The following is a 14942-nucleotide window of genomic DNA, read 5'->3' as shown; positions in this document are numbered from 1 at the left end:
TAAACTGTTAATTTATGTGTGTATTTGTCTCTTCTCCTTGTCAAAAACTTTTGAAGCTGGCTGCCCTCCAAACATCTTTCATCTGCTTTGATTTTACAAAATGGGATAAAGGCTACAGTTCAGTGCAACTGTCACAATTCCAACAGTTTTAAGTTTTCAGCAATATTCAAACTAGCAACATATTTGATCCCCATGCTCTGCAGAAAGTTTTTACTTTTCTCTTATGAGGTTCTTTCATCTTACAGTGCTGGCACCCATTTCCACATAAGGCCAAAATGAAAACTATTCAGCTTTGCACAGCTAAGAACAAAGGCCAAACTAAACACCTGCTAATAAGGGAACTGCTTTATGCTGAAGGCACGGTGCTCACGAGACACAGCTCAGCTCAGCTCCAGAAGCTTTGCATGAAGCCTCCTCTAGTTTGCAGCAAGTATAGACTTGCTGCATCCATCTAAGGTTGGATTTGCTCCTGGAGTGTGGTTCAGTGACTCAGAAAGTTTCAATAAATAGCTTGTTTTTCTTTGGAAATGCTGTATCAGCTGGCTACAGGTTTCTCTGAAGGAAATCTGCAGGCTGCCTCTATCACTCCAGAAATGTGTGAAGCAGCTGGTTTTAACATGCAGATGCTACACACTTTCCAATTAAGATGAAAACCTAAAGTAATAAACTTAAGCCCACTGAGAGAAGGGCAACAGAAAAACATTAAGCCTGTAAAAAAATAAGGAAACTATCTGTCAGTTCTAACACGGCATCCAATGGATTACTGAGGCAGAGAATGATAAATAAAGCAAACAGGTCACTAAAGAGAGTATTACAACACAGAAGACGGCCTCCTTCCTGTCTCTAACTGTACTGCATCAAGGGAGAAGAGCAAAGCATAAGAACCCATGGATGAAACCTGCACAGAGTACATTTGCTCCCCAAATTATAAGGTTAACACAGATTGTGCTTCTTTTGAAACGTTTGTACATTTCATACCATTATGTATTACAGATGCCCTAGCGGAAACCCAGTACAGGAAAAGCAGTGTGCTCTTCACAAAAAGTCATGTCACACTCCTCTGTGATAAGCAGCATCTTTTCAAATACAGAAGTTAAGACTGAGCCTGCTGTGAGAAGTTTCCCATCACTGTCCCACATTATTCCTTAACTTCTAAAACCTTCCTGTTAACACTGCTGCTTTTTACTCTAAGGTCAGGAAAAATGTCTGGACCTGCAATAAGAGAAAGAAAGTGTGGTTTTCTGGTTTGCTCTCAAACTTGCAAAGAGTCCATTTCAAAAACATTTACAAGAATGAGATATTCACTGAATCGCTTGCCTTAGTCTGAATAACAAATGTGGTTTTCATGTAAACGGTGCTGTCACCAAAACAATGATGACCATCACACATCTGCCAGCATTTGTCACAAAACTGAATAAAACAGACTGAGTGTCCTTAGAAAGAGCTGTGATAACTGATGGTTTGATACCCTAAGCAAATGAGTTATCTGCATTGCAAATCCATTTTCACAAAGGTGACCTGGTCAATCCCCATATGGAGAGCAGAAGCCGTATCAGCCTTTAAATTCACCTCACTTCTTCAATCTGATGAACAAAATAGCGAAGTCACACACTAGATGGAGCCACTTACCTCTTCCAGGCACAAAAATAGCCAGAAAATTGGCTCTGAAATGGACATAAAGAGGATGAGGAGAAAAATGGGCAGTTGCAAATAAAAACAAGTACTTACGACAAATTGCTTACCGAGTTGGACAAGATACTGAATAGTTAAAAGTATCATATTCTCCACACTTAGCAGCTGACTGCTGGTCAAACCCAAGAGATCCAAATCCTTGTTTTCCAGCTGTGGAATCTTGTAGCAATTCACCAGCAAAGGGCTTACAACAATATCACCAACATTTCCATAGAAGTAAGGTAAAGTGCCATAACCTTCGATAAAAGAAACAAAAAAACCCACCCAGAAATTCATAAAAAATGCCACTATATGATATCTTGCACAATGCATACATTTCCAAACTTCTCCTTAATGCCATCTTGCAAAATATACTGCATCAGTGACTGTTTTTGGCATCATAATTGCTTACAAAATAAATGAGATAGGCCAGTGATCAGTTGTGTATTTTTCAACAGGCAATCACACAGATTTGGAAAAACTAACAATAACTGCATACCAGCAGCACAATAATTATTGTACCCAAATACAAATGAGAATATTATCTATTTCAGTCTTACCCTGACCTTTAAATACAGGTTCTCCATAATATAGTGTACAAAAAAGAAAAAAAATCAATGGAAGTAAAAGTACATTGATCTTAACATTATAAAAGCAGCGGAAGTCACATTAGCATTGATTCAGCCACTGTGGTATTGCTGTGATTGATTTCACTTTTTTGCCACATTTCCATTCTGTTGTCCTAAACAGGTTATATAAACATCAAGAGGTAAACATGCCGTTCTGTAAGGTAAAGCACATGAGCACAGGCTACCTCCTCTTTTCCTTGATAAAGTTTTTGTTTTAAAGAAATTTCCACACAGATTTTGCCAAACCCATCCATTTGGGTACACTTGGTTCTGTACTATTAATAGGACACTGTTTCTCAGGGCCACTAACATTTAGCCTAACTGAGGACTTCGCTGGCAACCCTCCAAGAGCCTAAGGGCTGCATTCAATTTGCACTTAAGCCGATGACTGTAGGCACCCTCATCTTTAATAAGGAAGTGTTTCTCTGAAAACTGCCAGAGCACCATGCTAGAGCTTTACAATAGGCTTCCAGAAAACAACACCAAGCAAAACAAACCAGAAGTGGTGTAACCCTACCCTTGATGGTTTTACCAGTAAACAGCCTGATAATTCTCTGGGAATTGTGTGCATTAGGATTATCTCTGCAAGCGAGGACTTGGAGAACTCAATTTCTTCAGTAATGATAAATTATTCCATGGACTGTATCCATAGGCATGTTCTATTAACACTGAAGCTACTTCATACAACCATCTGCATGATGCTGGACTGAAAAGAGATTTAAAGAGCCAAAAAAATTTTGGCAGTACTAGCTGACCCATCTTTGCTATATAGTATGCTCAAGTAGGTCAGCTTGAAAGGAATACTTGCATTATAAGTCACACTTTTGAAGTAAAAGCAATGTGCTTCTAAGGGTTAACAATGTACTTTATACAGCTAATGGATTTTGAAAGCCTGATCTGTTATCTCATTGCTTACAAGAAGCATGGACTAAAAAAGACAAAAAGTATGATTCACTTCTGATCAGCCAGTTCAAACAAATTTTCTGGTTCTCATGCAGAATCCCTGGGCTTCAAGACCTGGACTATAAATGCTGCAGGAAATATTTGCTTGTTTTGTAAGTTGTTTACACTGGAAAGCTATTTTCATTACATGGAAATATTTCTATTCTTGGATTTTACATAAAATCTTATTTGTACAAAACTTCAATTTGGCCAGAGGTTTTGTATAAATTTGACCTAGTTGTGACCTGTTTGCAAATCAGGTTCTCCAAAAATCACTTAACTTCCAATTTTAAGTGTTGAGCAACTAAAGCAAACCATCCGTGACAAACTGACTTCGTATTGTACTGAATGCCAGAACCAACAAAAAGAAATCAAAACCCCCTTTCTCCCAGGGGAGAAGACATCTATTCAAAACACAGCATTTGATTCCCCAGTGTAAGACTCACCTATGAGAATCACTGGTCTGACTCCCGAGTTATTCAGCAGGTTTTCAGGAACTATTACAGTCTCCCCTGCTGGGACGGGTTGAGGCTGTAAAATTCCAGTTAACATGGATTGAGGAACTGGGACTGACAAAAGAGGCTCTATAAAATAAAGAAAAGAGAAGCTTCCATTACTAAAAGGCTCATACTGTGATTTGGCCGTATGAACAAATAAAAAAAAAATTACTGCAGATCACTAACTGTAATAAAATTCAAAAGGCCTCTGCATTTCCTGCTATAGTTTTAAGTAATTTAAATTAGGAGCCTATATCCTTCTGTAGCCCCACCCCTAAAATAAAACTTTTTGATCACTGTATTGTTGGTGAGAATGAGAGAGTAAAACACAGGTTTGAATATGCATCTTCAAACAAAGCCAAGTACTAAGCCAAAAGGCCACCTCTAAGACAGAGGCTACCTCTCTATACCGCCTCTCAGTACAAGGGAAGAGGCTTTTGACGTATGATATACGTAGAGAGAAAAAACAAATAAAGGCCGAAGTCTCAAAGTTGTCCTTAGACAGTTGCTGCAAGGATGAAAATTAGGTTTTACTCATGAAAGAGCAAAAGCAGCTTTCACAAGTGAAAAGAAACAAAGTGCAAGAATTTTGTAATCTGTAATCAGGTTTCAGTACGAGATCTGCTTCAGAAGTTTCTCAGGCTTCACTTGGTGGTTTGTAACAGATTTTTCAAACAATGCCATCAACAGAAAAGCATCATAGGCAGTATGAATGAATGCATACATGCATATGTTTTAGAAAGTGGAACTGCTTATCCAATAGAAAAAAACACTACAAAAGACTCATGGAAAATGGAGTTCATAGCAGAGGTAGTGGATTTGGGGAGACAAACTCAGCAAAAGGGAGAAGACTGCCTTATATCGCATATCTTCAGCAGGTCTCTGAAGCTAGAAATCTACAAAAGCTGCAATCGATTTGAACTGCTTTTTCTTCTTCCTTGTACATTTATTCTCCCACTATAGAGGCAGGAATAAATAATTGTTTTTTCCCCTTCACAAAGTACTCTGAATCCCACAACCAAAAAGTGCTTAAATAGTGAACAGTTTTGTTGATAGCTATCATAAAGAGGTACCCTACACAGATATTGATGAGTATTCACACATACTCATATTTAATCCTGTTTCATATCATTATGTTACATATCCCTCTTAAAGCTTTTCCATGCACAACAGACATTTGGTATCACAAAACTTTATACTTTTAACTGAAGATGACCTCGTGGACATCAGTGTCCTTTGTTAGGCCAAAATTACATCAGACCCTTTTTCCTCTGCAGGAGCTGAGTGTACTGTTTCTGTCGCATGCCACACCAGACTGAGACAAAACATTCAAGGTGAATGGAAATCCTTCAAATATGTTCATATATCCATACACCCGCACAATTTTAGAACAACTGAGTTACATTTGGGGGACTTAAAGAGCTTTAGATCCTTCCTAATACTACTCTCCTCCTCCCTTCCTCTCTCCCGCCCAATAATTTTACTTTCCCATTGTCCCATCTTAGATTATGTCAACAAGGACCAGGCAATTGTACGTTTTTCCAAAAAACTCTCCATGGTGTCCTTAACTACTTCAATAACCTTAGCTTTGTTTCCTGTGCAACACTTAAGAGAGGCAGAAAAGGGCTACTGGTCTGGCTGAGTACAGCTTTTGACAAACGACATCTGTATGATTCAAGTTTTACCTGTTCTTGCCGAAGGCCGAACTGTAGGAACAGGTACCGCTAAACCAGGAGGAGGGACTGGGGACCCAGGAGACCATCCCCGGTGACGTTTCTTTGGTGGTCCAGAACTGGACATTGATGCTGAGAAAAAGCAAAGACTAATTCTAAACCCCATTTTTCCAAATGACCAGATTCCAGCCCACATTTCCATTTCATATTATGTTGTTGATCTGGTATCACACCACAGAGTGTCAGAGGTTTACACCTAGGTTTACACGAAGCCAGACTACAATGTGAAAAATGTTGTTACCTGTGTTAAAAAGTACATTATCATTAATGGTCATGCCAAAAACCAAATGGATCTGTAAAGACTGAATTGCAGAAACAGCAATGATGGAAAGAACAGAATCACAAATTTCGGGCTCAACAGCCAGTGCAGCTTAGAATAAAAGAACAGAGACATTTTCTTTACCTTGGTCTCCAGCTGCACAGCCAGGGCTCGGCGATGTCGAGTGAGGCATTGGCCGAGAGACTGTAGAATTCAATACATTATTTTTTCCTCCATTAGCGTTTCCATTAGCAACATCAGTGGCACGCAGTGAAAGAGGAGCTGAGTATAATAAAATACAGAGTGTACGGCTTGAGACAATCTTGAAAACAAACAAACAAAATAATACGGCCCCGTGCAGACACAAAAGACAGGGCAAGATACATGACTGAAAGAAACATACTCCAGGGAAAGCACGAAGTGTCCTTGGCAGAGAATAATCTGGGCACAGGCTGCAAAATCCTAACCTTGAAATGGGGTCTCTAGGTTTCAGTGTGGGGAGGAGAGTCGGAAAAAAAAAATCCAAACCAAACCTCAGTGAAGTAAAATAGAAAATTACATGCAAAAAAAAAAATTATTGGGAGGTTTGTGACACATTTTTTAGACACTGAAAATTAAAAAAAAAATGCACGTAATGAATTCAGTTTGTGAAGACTTCTAAGCCTCTCTGGTGCACCTACATATTTTCCTGCCAGTCTTCCATGTGCCACACACAGTAATTCACTACAGGGCTCTAAAGCTTTAGCAAGGGACACTGGGCAGTTTGCTGTAAAGTATACATGCTCTGAGCATTACTGAGGTAAACTATGCTTAATTTTGCTTAAGACAATCCTCCACTCCCAGCAGGTCTGACACCCCGGCAGGACCCACTATATCCAGATCACAAAATGAAACTACAGCAAAGGAGGATCAGAAGAAGTTATCCTCATGCTTCTGAGCCCCTTCTTACTCTTTTTCACAGCCTAATTTTTTCCGGGGGGGGGTGGGGGGGGGGAAAAGGCATAAACTGCACAGAGCAGACATGGGGCCCAGTGGGGACTACAGCTCCTTGCTGTATCTGCCAGCTCCACAAGGATTTCACTCCCTGGAATGTATCCCAGGAGCAACAGCAGGAGATGGTGCAGCAGCTTGCTGATGTCAGTTGCAACAGAAGGAGTTTGAGATGTGGGTATTCGGCTTAAAACAATGTAACATGGAGCTCGCCAGCCGCAGTCATCCAAATAAATTCAGACACAAGAGTCTCAGTTGCCACTTAGCAAAATTTGAATAACATCACTAACATCAATAACATTTGAATAACATTGTAAGCTTCCCATTTCTACTCTGAGTCAACAATTTGGTATGGACAGGTACGGCAGACATGGGTCAGTTACAGAAGTTGTTGAAATGTTGGGAAGTAATTTCAGTGCATGATAAATTCCCTTTCTTACACAAGTATGGAGGTGGAAAGGATATTTTACACAAAGAACTGTTAGTGATTCATTAGATACAACATAACAATATTATGTATATATAACAATGTATATTGTATAAAATAGCAGATGTAATACATCATGTATAAAACATAATGCTCATGTGCATATATAAACCAAATAAGTTTCTATTTTTTCTTATTCAAGCATACTTACCTGCAGTAAGTGTGGTAATATTTTTTTCATTGCTTAAAGGACTAACCAGCTAAAGTAATAAACAGCCAGAATACCACAACAGAGTACCAGTGAGGAATTTAGAAGCCACAGTTGACGGTTCTAATTCATTAAACGCACAATCCAGAAATAAATGAGTAAAACAGCACAGGTATTAAGACTCCTTTAAATGAGACTAAATTCCACTAAATGTATGTGGAGCAACTATACCTGTTACAAATGCAGAACAACACACAGCGCTTAGTTACTGAGGCAAGAATCAGTGTCACAGCAAGAGGCGACTTGTACGCTCTCTTAGATATCTTAGGACGTGCAAAGAGGAATATGACATGCACTTTTTCCAGAATGTCAAATCTGAAAGCCAAGGTGTGGCTCAGTTTGGGGACAGTAACAGCCATGATAAAATCTCTGTGCAGAGGAATGCAAGGATATGAGTTTTGGAGAATGCTACTGTAGTGAATGTTTTCCTTTCCTTTTTCCACCAAAAAGATTACTCCCTTTTTTCTTGGTTGTTAAGCTGGTAATTCCCTTAGCTCTCAACTACACTGGAAAGCAAAGCCATACCTGCAGCAAATGCCTTTCCTACGAGCTGTACTGACAGAGCCAGAGGTTTCACAACATTCTTGTTCCGGGATGGGTCTTGAGTTCCACTTAAGTTAACAGCAGAAGATGATTTTGCTGGACTGAATACTGAAGAATCTGAGAAAAAAAGTTGTTTAATTAAGTAATGATTAAAAAGTATATATATGTGACAAAAAGTATATATATGTATGTGCATATATAATTTCTATTATATACACATGAACAGTCATACACATTTATCTAAACTCATCTCTGCATATAATGCAAACAATTTTTTAACAGTCCTAAGAAACCATTATGTACAGGCATCTTTTAGGACTTGCAACAAACATATAATTGGGCATTTCTATATCATCTCATCATCTACTGATCAATCTCTTTCACAACATTTTGTATTCACATACACTTGAAATGAATTTTAACTGTAGAAAGGGCTATCCCATTGCTCCTCAAAATAGCCCTGTGGGACAGGCAAGCAAACACATCTATCCCATGTTACAGATGAAAAAGCTAAGGCAAAGAGCTGACATTACTCGCCCCCAGCGAACACAGGGAATAGGCACTGGAATAAGTTGCCTAAAAAGGTTATTGACTCTCTATCACCTGAGATTTTCAAGAATAAGTTATCGAACCTCTGTCAGACACAGCTGAGCTTGACTTAGGCAGAAAAAAAAAAAATCAAATACATAATCTCCTACAACACTGCTGCCTGTAAGGGTATGAAAAGCCTATCTCCAGTTATAAGTCTGGGTAAGAAATTAAGAGTATCTGAGCCCAAACTTTGTATGAATTAACAAACAGCAACTCCTTAGAGCACTTTAACACAGCTGAAAAATATTAGCCTTATTTTATAGATGGATAAACTGAAGTACAAACAAATTCTGACTCTTGGCCAGTATAAAACTGTAAATCAGAACTGATTCCAAACTACTCAGCCTGTAGGCCCCTACTTTAACAACAGGCATTTAATATCTGCAATTTACTTTAAGAAAAATTTGACATTTGAATGCTGATACACCGAGAAATCCAAATTCTTATAACTGGGGTGAAACAATATTAACTCAGCATTTGTCCAGAAAGTAGTTTGCAACAAGTAGGCAAAGCAGGCTAAGTTCACCTACAGATGTCCTAGTGAAACAGCCAGGGAGAGAAAACAGAAGGCAAAGACCAACTTGATTTGCCAAACACATTCACCCTCAGGCCACACACCATTTGGTGAAGGAGGGTGGGGAGGAGAGTCTGCTTTGCCAGATGGAGTAACTGGGGTGGGGAACAAACACAGAAGCCTCTGCTTCTGCTGCTCCACCAGAAAACCTTGTCCATGTTCACAGGAAATATGCTGAATGGCTAAGGAAATAGACCATCAGGAAGGGGCTTTGAAGGAAAACACTGGTCTCTCATTAAATATGCAGCAAATATGTAGCGTTAAAGCTTTCCTCAAAGCAAGCTGACCCGAAGCTTTGGCACTTTTTATTTTCTTTCTAGTTCTAATATACTTCCTTGAAATTTTATCTGTGAACACAGATGTGGCTAATATATGTTTAAACATCACACCGGTACCTGAGCAGAACTTGTAGTACTACCAGTTATTAAAGTTGTTCATTTTTCTATTGTAGAATCCTGTTTCTAGTTGCTTAACACCTTTTTAGCACCCGAATTGAAGTTGTCCCTCTTGTGTGTCTGCCTAAAACTGAATTTTTTATTTGTTCAAGGTTTCAGCCATTTTCGTATTGCCAGTCGCCTCTCCTCTGCAATGGAACTGAGTCTTCCCATGCTGTTTTGAAAGGGGGACCCAACATCTGACTGCAGTGTCATGGCCACACCATACTCTCAGCTTTAACTACGGTATTTCAAAATTCTCTTGTGCTCTAATTTCTATCATGAAATTACCATTTCGGTGCAGTACCCTGAGCGTGCCCATTAACTGTCTGCTTACAGGTGTCTTCTAAAATTTGAAGACTGAACTGCTCACTTACAAGGGCAGAAAACAGAAATACTTACACAATTTTAAAAGGAAAAAAAATGGGGAGTTGACAATACACTGAAAACAATTTCAGAAAGCAAATTAGTAATGAGTATTCCTGTTTTAAAACAACCGAGAAAGTACAGCTATGCAAAGACTAGGAAAGAGTCAGACCTCCGCCACAGGCGACACATGTCAGAATTCACGCCACCAAAAAAAGGTGCCCTCCCCCTTCTCCCGGTCACAGGGGATTAATATGTATGCATGTGGCATTATCTTCACTAGAAGATAACAGTAGAAGGAGATGAAAAGGTTTTGACAACTGTGACCTAAGAGTACAAATAGTGACACACAGAAACACCAAGCAGACTGAAAATCACGCTGAGTGATAAGGAGAAAGCAGTATATAAAAGGTGTATCTATTAACTTGGCAGGTACAATAGAAGACAAAGCTGTGTAAATATTGGATCACTTGTTGTCTCGAACAAATAGGTTCTCATGCATCTGCACAGTTCTCATGCCAGGGTCTGGAAGCCAATGGATCACTCAATGAAATGCAGATGTTTAAACAACACTCTCTTTTCATTTTCACCAAAGCCTAAAGCATACAGCTTCCTAAACAGAGACGGGGTGACCACCTGGGGAAAGCGTCTCTGAACATACTGATCAGTGAATACAATTTCATAAGAATGCATGTGCTCAGCTTCTATTTGTTATTCCTTTTTAACGTCCTTTGCAAGTGTAAGAAGTATTTTAACAACTTGGTTTTTCATCTGCATTTCATACTTCTCTACAGAAATATATGTTCTGGTACATACATACCGACCAATTACAACAACTAACAGAAAGTTTTCTCCTGTTTTTAATTTTTCAAGAAACAGCACAAACAGACACAAAACCATATAACAGCACCATGAAGCTACAGTAAAGCAATGAGAAAAAAAAACTCAGAGAAAAGCACCGTGGCTATTTGCAATAAATGAATAAATAAATAAAATTAAGATGCTGCTTCTTTGTCAGCCAACGTACATTTCATTTTTATACTTTCTCCTTGTTCAAGTATGTCATTAATAGCTTTCAGAACAGTTATGAGATGCATGCTAGCTCACATAACACAAAACCACTGCATGTGTATGGGGAAATTGCTATTCTAAGTACACCCTGTGTGAAATAAAATTTAAATAAGTAAATAAATAAGCAAGAAAATAAATAAAAGCTGCCCCCCCAACCCCAAAAGGAGATAATTTTCTTTTTCAAGACAGATAATCTGGTTTATATACTAGTAAACACCTCCCTATAAATGTGTAATTCAAGTTATCTGAGATCCACAAACACTTAAATGAAACAAACACAGGGAGACACAGAATCAAATAATGAATCAAAAGATCTTTTAATACTTTTTAATTTCCTATTCTTATGAGGACTAATCTAGCCTTCAGCGTCACCTTGGTCTTAATCCTTCATAAAGCAAATTTTGAAAGGCATCTTCCCCGCTGTAATCTATACATGGCTTGAGGTAAATACCCGGTTGTTTACAGCATCCCTGAACCAACAATATCTGAGGTAACTTACCACCCCCAATGGTTATCTTTATAGCACTTTCAGCTCCTACCTGTCTGAATGAACCCTGATTTGTATCCATTAGCTGATCCACCCTCTGGGGTCGTGGACGGTGACACCGAAGAATTTGGTTTAGCAGAGAGGCTAGCAGCAGATGATTGCCTGCTTCTACATTCTGCAAACGAAGCAGCTACAGTACATATTAACAAGGCCTGCCTTCCAGTAGGAAAGTTCAGCAACACGGTGGCGAAAGGTGACAAAATGTTAAAAGCATACATACAGCACGTACAACAAACAGCAGCAAATGGCAGCATTCAACGAAAATACGGCTCTCGCAGTTTAGTCAACTTTGTCTTCTAATGAGGAAAACCTCCCTGGGGGCCACTCAGAGGGCCAGGCAAATACAGACCAGATGCTGCAAAATGGCAAGAGCCCTCAGTTTGCAGCTTCCAAGAGATTTGAAGGTATTGGACATATCCCAGGAAACGCTCAGCGACTTCTGTGGCACAGCCTTTATACAAACCTTCATCTGTTGCCCTTTAAAAGGAGAAATGGTGCTGAAAACCAGATTCTTAGTATGCCTCCAGAAAACCTTCAGGGAGATCTCAGCACTGTGAGTGTCAGAATTGAGGGAACATCACACATTAATCCGTTTTTAAAACCAAGATCTAACCAGGTTTTGTCTGAAGAGAAGGGAGTGTTTAAAAGCATTTCTCTTCTTCTAACTAGACCTTTAACATATGTAAAGGGTTACCAGATGCATGGTAGCAATATGGGGATAGACCTTATCAAAATAATGCCCATGAAGTCAATTCTTGGTCGATTTTCTAAACTTTCATGGGTGCTCAAAACACTTGCAATCAGCATATAACCGAAAGTGACCCCAGTATCTGCCTCTTCCATGTGTCTGTTACCCCTGACAGCGTTTACCACAACACGTGCCAACCCCAACTGCATGAGCATTAGGGAAGGGTTTCAGGAAAAGAATTCAAAAATTAAAATAAGGTTTCCTTTTTCTATATTTGAAACTTCAAAAAGAGACTACCAAGTTAACTCTTTCTGTAGTTTTTGTGAAAAACGCTGCTGAAAAACACATCCACTCTAAAGCAGTAGTTAATTATACTCGTAACTGAGAAAAGCAGCTGAGCTGAAGCCAGGATCCCTTTGAACCACTAACTGATACAGTACTATAATCACTCATACAGCTCAGTGATAACCATCTCTCTGTGGTGTCATGGTGCCATTCACATGAGGATGTGACTCTTCAGATGTGTGTCAGTCCTCCTGGGAAGCTTCTCCTCTCCTCACATCATCCTCTTCAGCAACAGGCACCAGATCAAACTCTGTCTTTACTGAGTGAGACCACAGCTGAGGAAGACAAGCAGCCTGCATATATACCAACTTAGCAGACTGAAAGTAGGCAAACCATTCTCTCCTTGAGTGTTTGCATGGCTCTAGCTCCAAAAACCCCCATCCTCCAATAAGAGACCCCATAGTTCCCTTGCCTTGGGGTCACAAATTTCATCTCTTTAGTACGTAACAATATTGCACAGGCTGCTCCAATAGAGGGTAAGCCCAAGCGTAAAACACACCGTAAATGGCCAGAGTATGCAAGATGTTTCCCCTTTCCCTGAGATCAGTGACCTGAGCTTTTTTAATCTTATGGTGTGCTAGCTATCCTCAGGCATTAGACTGACTGAATTGCACCTGCTAAGATGAATATCAGTAGAAAGCCAATGCTGGAGCCTTGGCTGTGAGTCATCTTGCTTCAGGCACAGAAAAGAATCAGCAGACTGAGCAACCTTATTTCTTCTACCGAGATGGCTGCACATCCCAAAAAGGGTAGATTTAGAGCTCCCACTGAAAGCGTAGGGAGATTGAGGAAGACCATTTACAATTGCATGGTTACTATTAGGACTTAAAATAAACTTCTTTGGCAAAATCCAGGCTTCATTAAAAATAGTAGGAATTTCTCCTTCAAGCAGTAAAGAAATTCATTGTCTACAGTTACTTCTGAATGCACACATTTTCAACAGCAACTTTCAATTTTTCATTCAACACCACACTAATATAATAAAAAAAACCCCGACTCTAAGTGAATGGGCACCTTAATTACCTTTCCAGCAAATAAGGGGCCCCTTTGACAGTACACCTTGGGAGCTTCTTACTAGGTAGTACTTTAAGTGCTTCTGCTTCTTTGGCTGAGTGGTTAATTTTAGGTTGATATGATTGGAAAACTCTGTGAAGTATCGAAATCCTCTTTCTCCACAGCCTATACAATTCCCAGAAAATCCTGGAAGAATAAAGCAGAAGGTATACACACAGATTAAATGACTTGTACTATCTGCTAGGCATAAGGCCATTTTAACCTACCTGCACATCCAGTTCAGAGAGACTGGAAGCCTCCAGCCAGACAGCTTCTGCAGATGCCCTGCTCAGCACACATGTGTCAGGAAGTAGCCAAACACAGGCAGATTTTAGTCTCAGCTTTTCTGAAACTCCTCTATCTTTCTAGGTCACACTAACTTATGCCAAAATCCTATCACCAATTTTCCACTTTACACAGTGAAAAGAGGAACCACTACCGGAGGGGGAAAGCTATGACGCCGGGCTAGGAAACTTCTATGAGGTTGCCAATTTTACTTCCATATTTCTACGTTAAAAAACATACAACCCAAGCTGTGTGCTTCCCTCTCTCAAAACAGTGGCTCACCCACAGTAGCCACTACAACTTCATGTGGCTAAAATTCACCTTAGTATCTAGTGAATCTTCTCCGAGACTCCTCATACAAGGCACTTTCCAAATAAGACCTTAATAAGTGGTAAAGTCCAGCTTAAAAGCAATCATTTAATGTCAATATTGTCATGGCAAAAGTTAGGAGTGCTTCAGAATGTTTTTTAAACCCTACAATCTCTGAATGAGACCTCCATTTCGGAATAATGGCAGAAGACTGCTTTTCTGCAACGTTTCCAACAGGGTTTCACAGAAGGGGGTGAAATTTTGAGTTGAGGTCTGGAGGACAGCGTCCAGGCTGAGGATTACATGCACCCTTATTTCCAGCGCCATTCACAACTATGTTAATGGCAAAGTTGCACAGAGATGGCAGCAGCCTAACATCTCCTAGAGTAAAGCACAGGGCGTGTTCTGAAATGGGCCTGCCTTAAAATCCTTGTTTGAATAAGCCCTTTATTATCTAATGCTGAAAAATTAAACTCCTCTGGCTTATTTGCCACTCCACTCAGCCCTAAATTACTTTCAACCCTTAATGAAAAAATATTTTGTATTCTTTCTGGAACATCAATAATGATTTATAATAGCGCTGGGCTGAGGAGTACCTCATAGACATGCTTTATTTTTGTTTCTTTCCATTTACTAATCAGTTCAAGATCTGTAACAGAACCAATTTCTCATCCTCGCTAGTATCATTATTTTCCACAATGCCAAGCACCTCAGAGAATA

General features: G+C 39.5%; 1 protein-coding gene across 12 annotated transcripts in view; it reads right to left on the bottom strand.

Annotated features, from left to right (window-relative positions):
• The window catches only part of GREB1L (GREB1 like retinoic acid receptor coactivator), a 142238-nt gene that overhangs the window by 40110 nt on the left and 87186 nt on the right, over window positions 1-14942 (bottom strand). For 8 of the 12 annotated variants that reach the window (XR_012659177.1, XM_075084794.1, XM_075084792.1 and 5 more), the window contains exons 6-12: window positions 13599-13775; window positions 11535-11672; window positions 7942-8076; window positions 5876-6013; window positions 5425-5544; window positions 3689-3826; window positions 1743-1928 (exon numbers count right to left, since the gene is read on the bottom strand). Coding sequence is in view for 11 of the 12 variants with exons in the window: in XM_075084794.1 (XP_074940895.1) it covers window positions 1743-1928; window positions 3689-3826; window positions 5425-5544; window positions 5876-6013; window positions 7942-8076; window positions 11535-11672; window positions 13599-13775 (1032 nt within the window). In the remaining variant the exon portion in view is untranslated. The remainder of the gene's footprint in view (window positions 1-1742; window positions 1929-3688; window positions 3827-5424; window positions 5545-5875; window positions 6014-7941; window positions 8077-11534; window positions 11673-13598; window positions 13776-14942) is intronic. The other 4 variants (XM_075084799.1, XM_075084800.1, XM_075084801.1 and 1 more) reach the window with 2 other exon arrangements.

The sequence above is a fragment of the Phalacrocorax aristotelis genome, chromosome 2 (assembly GCF_949628215.1).
Source record: "Phalacrocorax aristotelis chromosome 2, bGulAri2.1, whole genome shotgun sequence".
NCBI classification, from domain to species: domain Eukaryota; kingdom Metazoa; phylum Chordata; class Aves; order Suliformes; family Phalacrocoracidae; genus Phalacrocorax; species Phalacrocorax aristotelis.
Note: the sequence above shows the minus strand (reverse complement) of the source record. Positions and strands in the feature narration are given on the sequence as shown.